This window comes from Filicampus tigris, chromosome 17, assembly GCF_054856515.1.
Source record: "Filicampus tigris isolate MCC_2025a chromosome 17, RoL_Ftig_1.0, whole genome shotgun sequence".
NCBI classification, from domain to species: Eukaryota; Metazoa; Chordata; class Actinopteri; order Syngnathiformes; family Syngnathidae; genus Filicampus; species Filicampus tigris.
This window is the reverse complement of record NC_141233.1, coordinates 9,661,269-9,678,472: the sequence shown is the minus strand read 5'-3', so window position 1 is coordinate 9,678,472 and position 17,204 is coordinate 9,661,269. Positions and strand designations below refer to the sequence as shown.

The following is a 17,204-nucleotide window of genomic DNA, read 5'->3' as shown; positions in this document are numbered from 1 at the left end:
GGGGGGGCGTAACAGAAAATAATTGAGAAGCACTGGCTTAATGTAACAGTGGCTTGTTTTTAATCCAGTGCAGCACATTTGCTAAGTGTAGCTCAGTTGTATTTAACTTTAATGTGCAATACATTTGAACTGAATTGCTTTTTAAGTAGTTTATTCTCCTATATTCTGGCACCGTGTTAATGGTCAAACTGTGCATAACGATCCAGTGGCTTACAATATTAAATATATAAAATTCAATGTTGGTCATGATGGTGGTACTTGGAGAGCAAATTATATTTTTTAGGTGGCACTTATAAAAGTTTGAGATCCACATTTTTAATTAAACACACACACACACACACCCCCACGCACCCACACACACACACCCACACACACACACACATGCACACGCACTTCTGACTGGAATTAATAAGACTCAAAAACACTAAAGTTGTCATTGTTATTGCAGTTACCTTATTTATTAATACATAACATTTTAAATAACACTATTTTTGAAACGTCTACAAAAACTGGACATGTGAGTAATGAATCTTTTGGACAAGCTGTTTTCTTTACATAAATACTTTTCACTTTGTTCAGAGTAAATATAGTTGACTTCACATCCTGCCTCGGACATGACACACACACAACCTGATTTATAACTTACTTCGTGTGTGTGTGCGTGTACCTCCGCACGCTGCCTTCAGGTGTCAACATATAAATGTGAAAACATGAGCTGGGTGATTTTGCTTACTGGTCTTCTTATGCTGCTGACTAAACACACAACATGTCCTCCTTTCAAGTTCTCACTTAAGCCCTTCCTAAAACCAGAAAAGCAATTATATTGATGACATTTAACTTTTTTTTTTCTTTATAGAGTTTTTGTGAAGGTACAGTTTTGCCACCAACGAGTAGAGAGTAAAAGTTTGTGGTTCGTGAACACTCTGCCTTCAGTGATGTCACTTCTTCTTCTTGAAGATTTTATTGAAAGCGTTTCTGCGCCGGCCGCCCCCTGACGCCTCGCCCTCCTCGCGTCCGTCCTCCACGGGGCTCCACCTTGGTGGCGTGTGGACGGCCGAGAAGAGGACGGGGCTGTCGGCGGTGTCGGCCGTGATGCACAGCGAGCGAGTGGAGCAGGAGGAGGCGAGGACGGCGGCGGAGGTCCCCCTCAGCTCCCCGAGGCTTGAGCTCTTCTCCAGGCCTCCTCCTACTCCTCCTCCTCCTCTTATCCTGGGGCTCGGACCATGCAGGGGATGAAGCCTATTGGACAAGAGGAGGGTCTTGGAGCCGTACGGGCTTCGGGATTCGCTGTGAGAGTGCGGGAGGGGGGAGTCCGAGTCAGAGCGATCCATAATGTCCCTGAGGGTGACAAGCAATAGTTTAGATCATTAACGCGATGATATCATAGGGTGGATTTATCATGGTTCAAAAGACACAGTTCAGATTTGTTTTGTTCTCAAGTGGAATAATTGGACTACGTATCATCCACTCCCAAAAATTAGATACAGGTATTAAATCTGAATTGGGCACTTGGACCGGCATAGCAGTGATAATCTTAACAACATGCTTAGACAATGTAAAGACATGAAATCACGTTGATGTTTAAACAGACTGGATAAAACAATGTGAATGATGATTTGACACAGGCTCAAATCACTTAGCTCACTTAGCAAGTGTTTAACAGGTTTGATATTAGAGATCATTAGCCTTTGAGTGTGAACAATGTTATCAGTCTTGCAGGTAGTCGCCCAGAGACAAATTACAGTGGAACTCAAATTGAACACAAGCCCCTCTGTGATGCTGGTTGATACCCAAGTTTAAAACTAATTTTCCATGAAAAATAATGTCATGTGTGGAAGTAATTAATTCTTAATATTAATGAATTGGATTGCTCATTAAGTATATACTTATTATTAATTACACTGGTCAACAGCAATTGTTCATCAGAGATGGCTTTGTGTCCCTAAACATATTTTTGACGGTGATTTGAAAAATTTCTTGATATTTTGACCTACAAAACCTTGCGCAATACGGATTTTACCATGCGTTGTAATTTATAGCTGTGATGTTAAAAAAATTCCACCTGTTGCTAAACACACACTTCATTCCTAAGTATTACTAAATATGTTACTATATTACATATAGAATCGTTATTGTTGTTATTATTATCATTATTATTATGAATAACCGATGTACTAGAGAAAAAACAAGGGCAGATTCAGAATCAGTGCAAACAAAATAATCTAGAAAAGTTTACTTGCATCTCTGATTAAAAAAAATGGAGTAAAAAGTTGTTGACTAGTCTTATTAGCAAATATGTTGTCTTAGAAGTGTATGTCAAACTGGTAGCCTTTGCATTAACCAGTACCCAAGAAGTAGCTCCCAATTGTCTGCTTAAGATGCTTTGTGAGATTATCATCACGCCAGTTTGAAGTACAATTTTTGACTTATGAGTTATATTTTTCCAAAAATCTTTGGTTATGGTATCACTTTTGGGGCCTTCCACTTCGGAGGTTCCACTATACTCTGATCTGACCGTGACGGTTGATTATATAGTTAGTAAGAGGCAACCTAAATGATTGGTTCTTGACTGGAGGTTGCAAGGAGACTGTAGTCACAAACGCACAAACATGACAACACTACTTTGGTGCTGCAAAGAAAACAGCTCACAACAGCAGGTTTGGAAAAAGGGAGCGCGAGCAGAGCTGGGGGAGCGGGGGATAAAATTCAGAGTGAGGTACCCCGAGCTGCCGGAGCGACAGCGCTGCCTCTGGCTCGCTGCCGCCGTAGATTTGATGAGCAGAGAAGAAAAGTGAGTCATTTCCTCAATGTAGGAATTGGACGTTTTGGACAGAGGAGGAGGAAGAGGGTGGCGACAGAGGGAAAAAAAAGTGGAGTGAGGAAGCGAGGCCGGGTAGACGGAAGGGTGAGAGAGGGAGGAGGAGAGAGGCTGCGCCGGCACGGGGAGGAATTCCAGCTGGCCGATGGAGTGGCTGCGTTTCTGCCGCGCGTGGCCCCTGGGAGGGCTGGTAATTGGGCCACACCCTTCCTGTTGATGAGGGACATTTCCGTCTACCAACCTCTGAGAGCTGAACATCATAGCCGAGTCTCCCATCCTTTGCTGCAGGGGCATCAGACTCTGAGCTGGGAAACAAAAGAGTAATTTATACATTACTCACAAAAAGGAGAGAAGGTCAAATTAAATTCACCTGGTAATATTTAGATTGCATTTTAGCTTCATCCTGAAATTTCAGCCCAAAGCCGAATATCGCTAACATTTTATGGTGCATGTAAACGATAAAATAGCTCCATTAAAATTGCACAATGAGGACATGGCGTGTTGATGGTGGAGAGGGAGGGGCCAACCAGAGAGCTTCCACGGCGATTGGTTGTCCGCAATGCTGCTCAGTGGCCAGAGGTCACTCACTCGTCGGTCCATCTGCCAGGCTGCATCTGGAGGGAGCCAATCAGGAGAAAGATGCTAAGAAGAGACAGCCAATCAGAGGAAAAAAAAGAAAGGTAGCACACTACATAATTTTAAATGGCCCTTTTCCACTGCTTGGTGCCTACTCTGCTTGGCACGGCTCTACTAGCACTTGACACTTTCCCATTATAAAAAAGTGTCCAGTCCAGCATCCACCATGGTGAAGTACTTTAACGTGGACTCTCTCAGTTTCTCTGATCAAGAACAGACTGTCCAGCATCGCAAAATCTTTTAATACAAACTCTTTCAATTTTACTGTTTGGTTGGAGATTTTTGTGATCAAAAAGCACCCATCTAGCATTATGAAGTGCTGTAATGTGGACTCTTTTAATTTCAGTGATCAGAAAGCGACCACCTAGCATTGCGAATTGCTTTAACTCTGACTCCTTCCATTTCAGTGATCAAGAACAGACCATTATCATGGTGATGAGCTTTCATGAGGACTCTTCAAATTTTTGTGACCAAGAAGCAGCAATCCTGCATTACCAAGTGCTTTAATGTGGACTCTCTCAAGTTCTGTAATTAGGAAGCAATCATCCAGCATTGCAAAGTGCAAACTCTTTCAGTGTCAGTGATTGACAAGAGAACTCCAATCATGGTGAAGAGGTTTAATGAGAAATGAAGTGCTTTAATGTACTTAAAAAAAAAAAAAAAAATCTGACGAGAACTTCCTCGCTAACATTTGATGACTTTAATGGCATATCAATTATTAACATGCATTAGCATGGACTTAGTGCTTGCTTAGAACTAGTAATGACAAAAATTGATAATTACAATGAAATTATAATTTAAAAAATGTTATAAATAAATCAATATTTACACAGTGCAGAGCTCATAATCTTTCTGAAATCAATGCAGAGCGATTGTACTTTTGACGGCTCAAGAGAAAACTCAACTCACATTTCAGCGTCCCGGGTGACAAGATGTCCTCGTCCATGTCGTCCAGGTCGTCGGACAGGAGGAGGTGCTGCGGTGTTGCCGGTCGCAGGCCCAGGAAGGACGGGTCCAAATTAAGGGCGGCCGCCAGTGCCCCCAGACCCGGATTAGTGACCAGACAGAAACCCGTCAGGGACTCGATATTCTGCCAGCGGTGCAGTTTCTCTCGCAGCGCAGCCGTCACATCGGCCAGGGCTTGTCTGGAGGAGCCATCAGGATGTTGATTGGAGGTATGCATGACTTGATAGGTTATTTTGAACATTTTCATAGACGCTTTCTCTCCTGACATTTTTGACAATATATAATGCAGTGTACCATCGGTCAAAGGGCACTAACTTGGCAGAAAGGATCTTGTGGTCTACGTCATCTAACGAGGAGCTGTGCGCCACATGAAAGGTCCCAAATAGAGAACTCCTCTTCTTCTTGATCTTCTCGGCCTGAAATATCACCAAAACCACCGACGTTATGGTCATGTAGGGGTTGGGAGTGCCGACGAAAGCACAATTTATTTATTTATTTTTTAAATACGTCTGTGAGGTGTGTGGTATCAACCGATGGCTGGGGACCACTGACCCAGAGTACTCATCCACTCACCCCCTCTCTGGCTTGCAGCAGCTGCCTCTCCGCACTCTGCTTCTTGATGTTGTAGTACTGAACTTCTATCTCGTGCGTCAGCTGCAGCCACGTCTGCAGCGCGTCAGGCGGCGACCAGTGAGCCCGTGACTCCAGCTCCCTCTCGGCCTTTTTCAGCGCCATCCTCACCTGCGGGCACATGTGTTCAGAAGTAAAACTTTCCTTGTGTGACTTGCGCCTAAGTATCGAGCCGCGGTGAGTTTTCTGTCCTCGACCTGCTCCAGTTCTTCCTCGGCATACTTCTGGCGACTCCTCTCGTTCTCGGTCCCCTCGCGGAGCTCGCGGAGCCGCTGGGCTTCCTGCTTGGCGGTGTTGATCTCGCTCCTCAGCTCCTCCTCCACCTTGACTTTCTCGACCTGAACGCAGCGCTGATCCTCCTGGGCCTTTTGCAGCCTCACAACAACAATTGCCACTTATATTAATCAGATTAACAAGGCAATGAAATACGGAAAAACACACTATTTGTGGGGGAGAGAGCCCTTCCCCAAATAGTAAAAAAAAAAACCCCACAATTGACGACCCCGCTCACCGCCACTCCACCCTCCTCCCAAAAAAATGTTTATAGAAAAAAACTCTCAAAGCACATCTACCAGTGCGCTGCAAAAAAAGAAACTCTGTATCGGGTTTCGAGTCTCCACAGACTACATTTTATGCTGTAGTATCTTTTTTTGAGCTACAAATACATTGTGAGCTATTTTGAGAGGCTTTTGGCAACGATCGACTGCCCCATTTACTGACTGTACCTTTGCATTTCGGTGACAGAGGCTCTTCACGCTTGACTTTGTTGCCACGGGTACAGTACAAATGAAATTGCAAATACATGTATAGTGAAGAATTATTGTAAAACACACCATGATTGATCAATCAAATGATGTTGAGGAATCAAAAAATGAATAAGTGAATCTGTAAATAGGGAACATATACATCCACCCACCCATCCATACATACGCACATACATACATATCTAAAATACATATGAATATACACACATATATGTATACATACATATGTACATGCATTTATACATAATATACTGTATAGACATACTGTATGTATCTGTATACATATATAGTATAGACAGCAGGTGGCGCTGGGTCCTCACTTTGTGTGACATGGAGAAGAAAGTCAAGCCTGTGTGAGAACACACCACGCCACGCAAATACACACATACGAAAGGAAACTGTGTCATGGGCACATTACCACCTGTTTGAGTCCAAATGACTGACACTGGATCAGTCGAGCAGCTGAATATACGACAATAGAACGTCATTGTGACAGAACAACTAGAAGGAGTCTGTAGCATTAATCCCATTGTGTGTGTGTGTGGGCATAGAACAGACCGTAAAGCGAGCTGCTCGTCTGTCTTTGTCCTTAAAAGGAGTTTAATCTGGAATCTTCTTTACTGCTCGTCTCCAAACTCGCACACACTCAGATTTGTGAGCACCCTTAAATCAATTCTGTTGGTCCATTTTTTTTAACTCACTTCTCTTGCATGTCCAACAGGCTCTGCTCGGCCCTCTGAAGACCCTCCAGGTCCTTCATCAATTTGCCCAGGTCATCCCTGGACCTCCTCGTCTGGACATACGCAAACCAGCAGCCGCCCAGCGCCGCCAGGATGGACACGCCCAGAACAAGGTCCTTCCACCGGTTCTGACGGTCTAGTTTCACACACAGAAAAAACACACAGACAGGGTTATATAAACAGACAGTTATAGATGGGGAGGGTGTCATGGAGTGATGGAGTGTCTGATTAAAAGAGGATTTCTCCAGTAGTTTGAACCCCGACTGTACTATTAACCTGGTCTTCAGTTTTATATGAACCTCAACTGGTGTTTATTAGTTTCTTCGTTATTTAGAACTACATATAGTTTACAACGAGTTCCATTTATCACTCGTGTAGTTGTGGTCTGAAGCATCCCCTAAATCAAGCTGTTGATGCTGAGTTCCATTGCAGCCCTCCAGATAGACTTTTACTGGCTTTGCATGAATGCCTGCTCTAGGAGTTCAGTGATTTGATCAGTTGTGGTAGTTGCAGCCCACTTGTGAATAAAATAGTGTACAGCTTGTATAACAGTAAAGGTTTACTGTCCCCTCAAAATAACTAAACACAGTGTTGTGTAATGTTTAAACCACTGGTAACAAAAGTGAATACACCCCGAATTGAAAATCTCCAAAGTGTCAGTATTTTGTGTGACCATTATTTTCCAGCACTGTCTTAACCCTCTTAGCCATGGAGTTCACAGTTTGCTGCTGGAACGTATGCTATTTGTGGTGGTTTACTGTAGACAAGTGATCCCCAACCACCAGTTCGGTAATATATGTCAGCACCCCTGTCCATGAAAAATTTGTACCACCATGAACCGGTCCGTGGCGAAAAAAAAAAGGTTATAGACCACTGCTCTAGCCCACTTCTGACAACTTTGTACACAAGACTGCCACCTATAGGTTTGAAGTGGAACAGTCCCACCAGGCACATCATGTTTAGAATTGTTTGGCCTGGGCTGAGGTCTGTGCTCTACCAAGTGCCATTGTAATGTGATGTTTGGCTAAACAGGAAGTGTTTTAAGCATACCTGGCGGGGGTCCAAATAGCACAGTATCCAGTGCCTTTAGCTGCAGCTTCTGAGCGTGACTCCGTTCTAAAATTTTCAACACCAACCCGGTCAGGGTGGTGTTCTTCACAGCCAGCCTGATGGAGAAAGACAGGGATGAGATCACAGAGGCAACGGCCGGCCCTCGAGCTCGATAAACGTGTCCTCACAGGCCGAGTGTGACACGTACAGGTGAGCGTTACCTTGGTAACGCCTTGCCGTCCATCCCATGTTTACGGAAGGTTTCGGCGTACTGGGGGAGCTCCACACTCAGCTGCAGCCACTCCTCCACCTGCTCACCTGTCCAGTTATACACTGAACACATACAGTCATTCCTTGCTTGACAAATGAATTAGACTTATGCTATAGCCACTCTGAATTAACAGCACTTGTAAAGTTTCTGTAATAGTTTCTATGTAGAAGCTATTTAAGCCAAATGGATTTTTAAGTTAAATTTCAACTTCAACTTGCAAAGGAGTTGTGCCTGTCAAATATTGACACGATTGCTGGAGTTTACTGAGTCAGCATTATACTGTCCCTCGGTGGCCAAGTTGCACCACTGTATTACATACAGTAATTGTAGTAAAAATAATCACATTTCCTCCTCCTGTGCGTGTTTATCACAGATCTGTAAAGTACTGTATATTTGATCTTTCCAGTAAGCACAACCACCTCCTCTTCCTCTCTCCTTTTAATGGACTCACCCTCTGAGTTCTTCCAGGCGTCCCACATGTCCTCTACGCTAATGTGCAGGTCTGCACGGTGGAAGCTGCTGTGCTTGGCTTTCGAGTCGTGATACTTGAGATCCTCTCGCAGGAACTGACAAAAAGTCAGACTGAAGTCAAGATGCCTCGAATACCGTAGCTTTTTCTTTATTTTATTTCTTTTTGTGTGTGTCACCTCGTCCGTCTCGGCCGCGTCCACTGTGCCATCTGCGTCGTCGTCCATTTGTTTGTGAATGCTGCAGATGGCCTCGAAACTCAAAAGGGCGTTCTCGTCCTCACACAGCTGCCGGTCCATTGTGCACAGGTCTACAACACATCATGTTTACAGCACTCATTGAAATTTGCTCAAGTCTATGGCCCTTTCAGATTTGAATACTGTATATATGCATGAACAGTAGATATGAAAAGTCTACACATCTCTGTTCAAATGCCAGGCTTGTGTGAAAAACTACGAAAAGGTGGTTTCACAGTTGTGCACCCCCTCTTATAACTGGGAATGTATCTGTTTTCATAATTAACCAATCACGTTCAAACTCATGTTAAATTTGAGTAAGCACGCACCTACCACCATTTAAAGTGCCTCTGAATAACCCAAATACAGTTCAGATGTTCTGGTGGGCATTTTCTGACATTTTTGTAGTCACATCTTAAAGCACAAACCACAGTCTTTTGTGGTGTTGACCTCATTTCGGGCATGTGTAAGATTAAACTGCATGGGTTCAATAAATGTTATTGTAATATTTAGTCAAATTAATTGCAATAAATACGGGGAAATACAGTACTCATTTTGGCCATTCCCATAAAGTCTGTCAACATGTACTGTACAGCAGACTAACAGCCACACCATTACCCAGCACAATCTATTAACGTCCAAAATGAGAGTGGTTTAAAAATTCCACTTTTACAAGAACAACATTGCTCAATTTTTCAATTAAACTATTTTTTAAATTTATTCCAGCACAACACTAGTGGTTAGTAAATTTGCCACAGTTGAATGGTTCTGGGTTGAATCTCAGCTCGGGACTTGTGCAGGTTTTCTCTTAGTTACTTGACCACTCCAAAGACGCATGTTAGGTTCAATGAAAAATGTGAGTGTGAATAGTTTTGTCTATATGCTCCCTGAACCAGGAATCCCATAAATTAGCTTGGGGTACCTAATAAAGTTGTTGGCAAAAAAAAAAAGTTACGTTCCTTGCAGCAGTAATAGTAAACAGTGAGCAGTTAGCATCCAGCCGACCTCATGTCTTCCGTTGGCTTAGTCGCCATGACAACTGAGTTTAGTTAGACACATCACAGCAGGAACTTTATGCCTACATTTGGTCATTTGAGCCTCTTGAGAGAGTCTCTGGATGATCACTCGGCTGTGTGTATGCGCTCACAATCCATAATAGAAACTGCAAGGCAAACACACTTTGTCCAGGTTTGAAGTCATTAAGATTCATCTGGGAAGCTGGGGACGACTAATTTAAACAGACTGTAAATCATCAGATACCTTTCCAAGTTAAGCGCATACACGCACACCAGCCAATCTAGCATCAGTCCATTTATTTATACAGTATATAAATTACTTTTGCTGCTCACTGGGGAAATACATGGATTCTTTTATATAAGAGATGAATAAGTACACTGAGCCCCTGCCGATTCATAGTTCACTATACAAGTACATGAATTCAGCAATTTTTTATTTTTATTTTTTTGTGAAGCCTATACACAAGATGACTCTAAAACCCTGGGCAATAGGATACCTGATTGGTGTCAAAGAAGTACAGTGGTACCTTGACTTTTATAGCTGAAGTAAAATGAGTTGAAAACTTGGTTATGGTTGTTTATGGGAATGTCTACTAGAATGCTAAGTGACACTAAACTGTTAATCTTTAATACTATGTAGATAACGCATTCATGGCATCCGGTAATACTACATACTTTAACCCAACCGAAAGATTGTTTATGTGCTGCTGTTTTGGTTAGCAACAGAGTTAATGTTAGTGCATAAACAATAGCATCTATAACCTCAGAAGGTAGGGAAAAAAAAAGGGAGGCGTCTCTTTGAGGGAGGCATTTATTGGTCTAAAGTGGATCAGCATCTAATTGGGGTTAAGCGTCTAGTGGACGTTGTTTTATTTGGGCAGTGGAAAAGCTCTCTGCGGTCATCAACACTGTCCATCAAGTGGCCCCTCAGTCAACTGGGCCCCTTGTACATCACCAACAAAAAAAAAAAAAGTGGGGCTGCGCTGAGGTAAAGAGAGACACAGAGGTGAAGTGACACCAGCATTGCGTTAGAGGATTAACGTCAACAGCTGGGAGGATAAAAATAAAGAAACAGCAGGAAGGTCAAATCAAAGTCGGCGTCCGTCTAACGCTGACGACATATGTTGATTACATTTTACTCATTCACTAAAATTAAAACGTTCTTCAGCCTCAATTTTAGTATTACATTTTGCATCTTTCAATCCATTGATTTTTTATAGTACCCACTGAGCACCGCGGCCAAAAGCCACTGAACTGCACAGTTGCAAAAAAAAAAAAAATTTAAATACATCCGAACAACTGCAGATTGACCTTCACATACTTAACCAAATTGTTACAACGCAAAAATTGTGACCCCTGGTGTTCTTATTGGGAAAGAACGGTTTGAGGCGGTGCCCTGTATTAATTTTTATTGAACCACAAACAACTTACCGCAACCGTCAATGAAGAAGCAGAAGTTATTTTATAATGACAAGAGAGGAAATTTGAGAGTCTGTTGACTAATCGGCTCATTTGTTGACTCCACACTGACTCTCCACACTTCGCTTTTTCACCACTGGTAATACATACACATACAGTACATATACATATACACACACACACACCAGCACACCCCCACACACACACAGAGCTGGGCATCGCCTATTACCTGTCTGCATATTCAATCGACACACGTGGTCCCAGTCGGTCTGAGTGAGCCAAACGACATCGAGAACGGACTTAACCTGTACCACGTCACAGGTGCCGCACTCCTGACACGCGGCCGAGTAAGGAAAAAATAAAACAGTGCTGTGTACCTAGCGGTCCCACAGACGCAATGACATGTGCCCCGTTTTTATTTCACAGATCATCACGCCGTGCGTGTGCGTGTGTCTGTTGTTTCTGTTTGATATTTTTCTTTGATTTGTGGCGTGTCTGCTCGTGCGGTGCCTGCTTGTGACGTGGAGATTACATTCTCGAGGCCGATTGGCTGTCGCTGACGAGGGACGGACCGGGACCACGTGGTCGATTAAATATGCAGGACGGAACCTCGGTGGCGGTTAGGCGATACCCAGCTCTGCATATATACACACATATACATACACACGCAATCCCTAACCCCAAAACCTCAAAGCTGTGATGCAGACATGCTTGTCTACTAGGCAACTGTACTGAATGTAAATCATGTTTTCTAACATTAAAAATGGCACTTAGACTACTATCAAATTACGTTCACTCAATAGCATCATTGGGAATGCTAACCATTAATGTTCCTTTTAAATCTCCCTACTACAATATGTATAAAACTGATCAAAGATACTACTAACAAAGACTTTACTTAAGGAAGACTCTATTTCTGTCATCACGTTTCCTTCCTCTGATGCTGAACAGAAGCTGTGGTGAGCTGCTAACCGCTAGCTATCGCCTCTACACATTCACGTCAAGCCGTCATCATATGTAAATGATTTCCTTTAACACCATCTGAACTTATGCATTGAGCTGCACATGACGCGTGTGCAACATTGACTTCGGATTTTATTTGTATTTTTTTTTAAATATAACCTTACTATCCATTAGCTTTAGCATAATAATGTTCAAATGTGTACAAAAGATAGGTGTGCCAAAGATCTGCCATTATATTCAAAAGGACTTGAGGCTATAACTGCTGGCAAACGTGCATCAACAAAGTATTGCGCAAAAACCGCAAATACTTATTCTCCTTGATCTAGTTAACACTTGAGCACTCCAATTTTGTTCTTTGACTTTCAAGCAAAAATTTTAAACACAAATGCTGTGTCGTGCAAGTGAACTCATCTTAACTCACTTCGCAACAAGCAGCAGTTTGGTAGATAGCGAACATCTCTTTTAAAAAAAGGCTTCAAGCTGTTTATTGCCTCTCCCAGTTGAAGTTTACTGTCACACTAAACATAGCAAGAGAATTTACACATTGTCTATTCACAATAACCACATGACTTTGCTCTAAAGTCCACTAGCTTAATACGAACATATAATGTTAAACTCCATAGACAGGCCAACAAATAGCATCATGATCAAATATTTTAAGCAATGGATATTTAAACACAAACAGTTGAGCAGCAGATGTACGTAGATAATATAACAATATTCAAGGGCATATATTCTTTATCCTCTGATATGAAGGACGAATATTACTGCGGCTTACTCAGGAGATTTGAGCAGCTCCTTCCTCCTCCTGTCTGTATTATACTGCCAACAGCTGGCCAAGGCACTCACACCAGGAGCAGCACAATGTCCACTGAATTGAAGCGAAGAATATGTCAAAAACGGCTGAATTCAGGATGTAAATACGTGGGTGGGCTGGATTAAAGAACAAAGCCGTAATTTGCCCACCACGGGGCCTAGGAGAAATAATAGCGGGATGCTATGTACACACACACATGCACACACACATTATACACACGTACAAAGCTTTGTCCCCTACCTGAGGCTGTCCCTGAATGTTGATGTTGGTGGTCCGGGTGGGCATGGTCACCCTTGCCCCCCCGGACACTCAGGACACACAACAGCCACAAACACACAAGCGCCATGTCTGGGGATGACAGACAGGACAGGAAATGGTTAAAACATCTCCTTAAATCAAATGAGGTGTACCACTCCACATATGCAATCACACTGTAGTGCAAAAAGAACTAAAGCATACAAAAGATCTTGTTCTAAGATTTATGCGTATTATGGGATTTATTTAAACGGATTTAGAGAAAGAGAACTCCTCCCCAAACATCAACATCTTCCATTTCCTCATAAAAAGAGTTTGTGCTGGAGGTTGGACGTCAGGAAGCTGTTCAGCTTCACATCAACATTCCTTGTGAAATGTGCCCACAAATGCCTTCAAACTCAAGTCATCACTCACATGTGCAGCGTGGCCTCCTCTCTAATCCATCGGGGGCCGTCAGATCAGGTCCGAATGAGCGGACGACAAGGGGAAATCATCAACAAAGCGGCACTGATGATGATCTCACTCTGTCTTCTTCGGCAGAGTCAAACTGAAACAGCTGCTGAGAAAGAAAGAACGAAAAAAAAGCATCCAGAGATCCGCCTGTGCTGCCTTCAGGCGCCCTCACCCAAAAATGTTTCGACAAGTTTCGTGTCATAAAAGTCATAATCATACTACAATAATTAAATCCAACTGTGCTTCTGTTATCTTTTCTTACTTCCTTTTATAGTTAGATATTTATTCAGATACTATTATTTATTGTGGAAAAAAAAAGACTTTTATCACGATTTTCATTTTCTTCATAAGATTATGACCATTTCTCTTGAAACTATATTTCTTTCCCTTTCATTAATTTTTTTCTTTAAAAAACAACTTTATTCTCAGGATATTTTCCTTGAACATTTGCACGTTTTTATGGGTTAATTTTTTCTTTAAAAATAGGATTTTATTCTACTTTGTTATGACTTATGTTCGTGAATAAAATACAAGTTTGCTCTCACAAAATTCTGACTTTTTATCTAGAAAATATACGATTTTGTTCTCACAAGGTTCCGACCCATCTAATTAAAATTGACTCATTGACTGACTCATTATCTAAAGTGTTTTTTCTCTCAAGAATAATAATTTGAGAAAAGAAACATATTTCCCACAAACAATTAGGAATTTCCCCTCAAAAACATTTGTTTTTCCTTGAAAAAAATGTGACTTATTTTATTGAAAATGTAAAAAAAAAACTGATTTCCTCAAATATATGCAATTTCTTTCCTGAAAAATATAGTATTGCTTTTGTCTTCTCAAGTATGATTTTTTTTTCCCCCAGAGTGAGTGTTTTTTTTTTAATGGTTTTTTAAAAAATCTGACTTATTGTCCAAACTGCAAAACCCACGCTTAAAAAAATATATAATGTACTATGTTTTTTTTCTTCTCAGATCCCCGTTTGTTTCAGGGTTCTCTTATTTCCGACTGCAACTGGGACAGGAAGGCACCATTCAATAATTTAGCAGTCAGGGTTTGCCCCCTAATGGTCAAAGACAGGACATGCAAATCCAACCAAAGAGGCAAACCATCAACAGGTAACAGTAACCAAAACAAAAAACAACACACTTCTACTTTACTTTAATATAAATGTAAATGTATATACTGTATAAATATATATATATATATATATATATATATATATATATATATATATATATATATGTATATATATATATGTATATATATATATATATATATATATATATATATATATATATATATATATATATACATATATATATATATAGAGAGAGAGAGAGAGAGAGAGAAAGAAAGATATATGTGTGTGCGTGTGTGTGTCATTTATATATGACATATATATATGACAAGCTGATGGAGGCCATCCTGCGCGTGCAACGTCAGCAGGGCTGCAAAGAGAAATTTGCAAAGAGAAGTACATGTACCACTAGAGATACACAGGCTCTCTCTAGTGATACATAAAAGAATCGCTGCCTAAGTACAGTTCAGTTGTATTTAACTTTTCTTTAAATACAATACACATTTGCATTACTTGCGAACTTTTCAAACACCAAGTGACAACGGACACGAGTCCTGAGGCCTCACTGGGCTGCAAAAGCTCTTCACAAAAGATACGAATACTAAAACACACACGCACGCAGCAGATGACAGTAAACTTCCTCTTCCTCCTCCCGCTGCTGCTTTCATGCTCCACCCATGCACACACACACAAACATGTACAGACATACTGAGCAGAACTGAACGGAGCGGGTGTGATCAGACAGGACTGATGAACCGGTGAGTAGCTTTTTCATTCAGTGTGTGTCTAATACATGTTTTAATAATAGCAGACAGGAAACACTAACTTGAGGAATGCAATGACAGAGAAGTTGCCATAACACTTATCAACCTTACAACTATACTAAAATCAGTGGTACAGTAATAATGGAAATGACTTCAGTGCTACTATGACACAATATTGCAATATTAGTACATGATTGCATCGTTTGCCCTGGCGATTTAACCACATTAGATAAATGAATGATACAATAAAACGGTAAAAATGTCAAAGTACAAAGTGATTCAACTGTGCTGTAACAAAAATACTAAATTGTCTCATTGGAACACATTGAGAATGAAGTACTGCATTAATACTGATGATCAATATTGCACTTTAATTTCTTTTAGTTTGATATTTTAGATTGATTAGTATTATTTTATTCCATGATATGTTTTGATGGTAGTCTGAATTTGGTAATGTGATACTTGGCCACTGTATTTTCTTTCCAATTATTGGTCAACAAATACTTGGTGATATTTCATTCTGGATGTTGCTGCTACTGGTGTTGGATGAAGAGAAGCAGTGGACAAACCCTTCCTGCTTCACTTTCAACACACATGCACACACTCGCACACATTAGTTCCTCTATTGTCAGAGGGTCTATGAAAGGCACAATTGTTAGTGAGATGACATACTGTAAACTTTGACATCTTGGCACACTCGCACGGACTTCAGTTGGAATGTGAAATCAGTTGAAAAACTTGTTGAATAAGGATATAGTGGTGTATACTGCATAACTTACCACATCAACATAAAAGCAAACACAAAATTGACATGCTTTATACTTTGTCATTCATAAAATATAGCCTATCTATCTTAACTATACTGACTGACTTACCTATTACAGCAAGCAAGTTTTCCAAGTTTGCTAGTTAGGCTATCTATCTAATCTGGTTATCATTGTCATTGTCATTATCATCAATCATCTATTTAACAAACTAGTTCACTCACTTTATTGATCTGTCTTGGCTGTAGGTAATTATCAACTTTAGTCAGTTAGTTTTTCAATTACAGTACATAGATGTATCAGAGTTGTATTCTTAACTTATCGACAAGTTTAGCTAGCTAGTTTACTTACTGTCTATTGATCAGTCTTCGCAAGCTACTTATCTTATTGATTTGAGTAAACTAGTTCACGCATAATACCAATCTGTCTTGATTACTTGTTTTACCTATTTTAGGATGCTAGTTTTCTTATGCTGTAGCATTGATCTTGGCTAGCCGCTTTGCTCATCTACTTTAGTAAGATGGTTTTCTTACAGATTATTTATTTAACTGCTTCCATGATCTATTTTTGCAAGTTAGTTTTCTTACGATATCTCTATCTTAGCTAGTTACTTAGCTGATCTATTTGTAGCAAGGTATTGTTCTTGTCTGCCTGTATTTATCTAGCTGTTTTTGCTTATTCATGCCAGCAAAAAGCTAGTTAATATACATAATTAGCATAAGGTAGTGGTGTTCTTGCCATTTACAGTGGGTATTTGTCAAAAAGACATACTGTACATTCTTGTTGTCTCATAACCATCTTTTGCTCATCTTTTCTTTAAAAAATACACCACAATACACAATTGTCACCAAATGTCAGTGGCCATTTTATCAAGTGGGAATTTCTCACCCATCAACTTTGGAATTTCTGCTTATTTGCAAGACCCCCCCAAAATTAGATGACATAGCTGTGAAAATGACAACGTTGCACTAATATTAGAATTTTCCCGTCAAGTGGGATGAGGCAGTTCCTCAACAGGTCAGCAGACACAAAACCAGCGAGATTAAGTAAAAATAGAGAGCTCAGCTGACCAGAAGGAAGTGTAGCCTTTCTT

The 17,204-nt window shown here is 40.9% G+C and overlaps 2 protein-coding genes across 7 annotated transcripts in view; one reads left to right on the top strand and one right to left on the bottom strand.

The window, feature by feature from the left end:
• The window catches only part of rhogb (ras homolog family member Gb), a 32,363-nt gene that overhangs the window by 9,480 nt on the left and 5,679 nt on the right, over positions 1-17,204 (top strand). For 2 of the 4 annotated variants that reach the window (XM_086012314.1, XM_086012313.1), the window contains 3 exons: positions 4,410-4,629; positions 6,536-6,667; positions 14,477-14,620. The gene's annotated coding sequence lies outside the window, so the exon portion shown is untranslated. Of the gene's footprint in view, positions 1-4,409; positions 4,630-6,535; positions 6,668-14,476; positions 14,621-15,271; positions 15,342-17,204 lie in introns of those variants that run through there. The other 2 variants (XM_086012315.1, XM_086012312.1) reach the window with 2 other exon arrangements.
• On the bottom strand, positions 431-13,632 carry LOC147133286 (stromal interaction molecule 1-like). 3 transcript variants are annotated; one of them, XM_086012295.1, is made up of 14 exons: positions 13,464-13,632; positions 13,035-13,142; positions 8,523-8,653; positions 8,327-8,441; positions 7,826-7,937; positions 7,605-7,720; positions 6,516-6,690; positions 5,248-5,425; positions 4,994-5,161; positions 4,736-4,836; positions 4,364-4,599; positions 3,346-3,432; positions 2,721-3,123; positions 431-1,338 (listed from the first exon to the last, which is right to left on the bottom strand). In XM_086012295.1, exons 2-14 carry the CDS (start codon positions 13,138-13,140, stop codon positions 939-941), a joined length of 2,328 nt encoding a protein of 775 aa, XP_085868421.1. In that variant the 5' UTR covers positions 13,141-13,142; positions 13,464-13,632; the 3' UTR covers positions 431-938. The 3 variants fall into 3 exon arrangements, with proteins under 3 accessions (XP_085868421.1, XP_085868423.1, XP_085868424.1); XM_086012297.1 differs by having other exon boundaries at positions 3,060-3,123; XM_086012298.1 differs by lacking the exon at positions 13,035-13,142 and having other exon boundaries at positions 3,060-3,123; positions 13,464-13,617.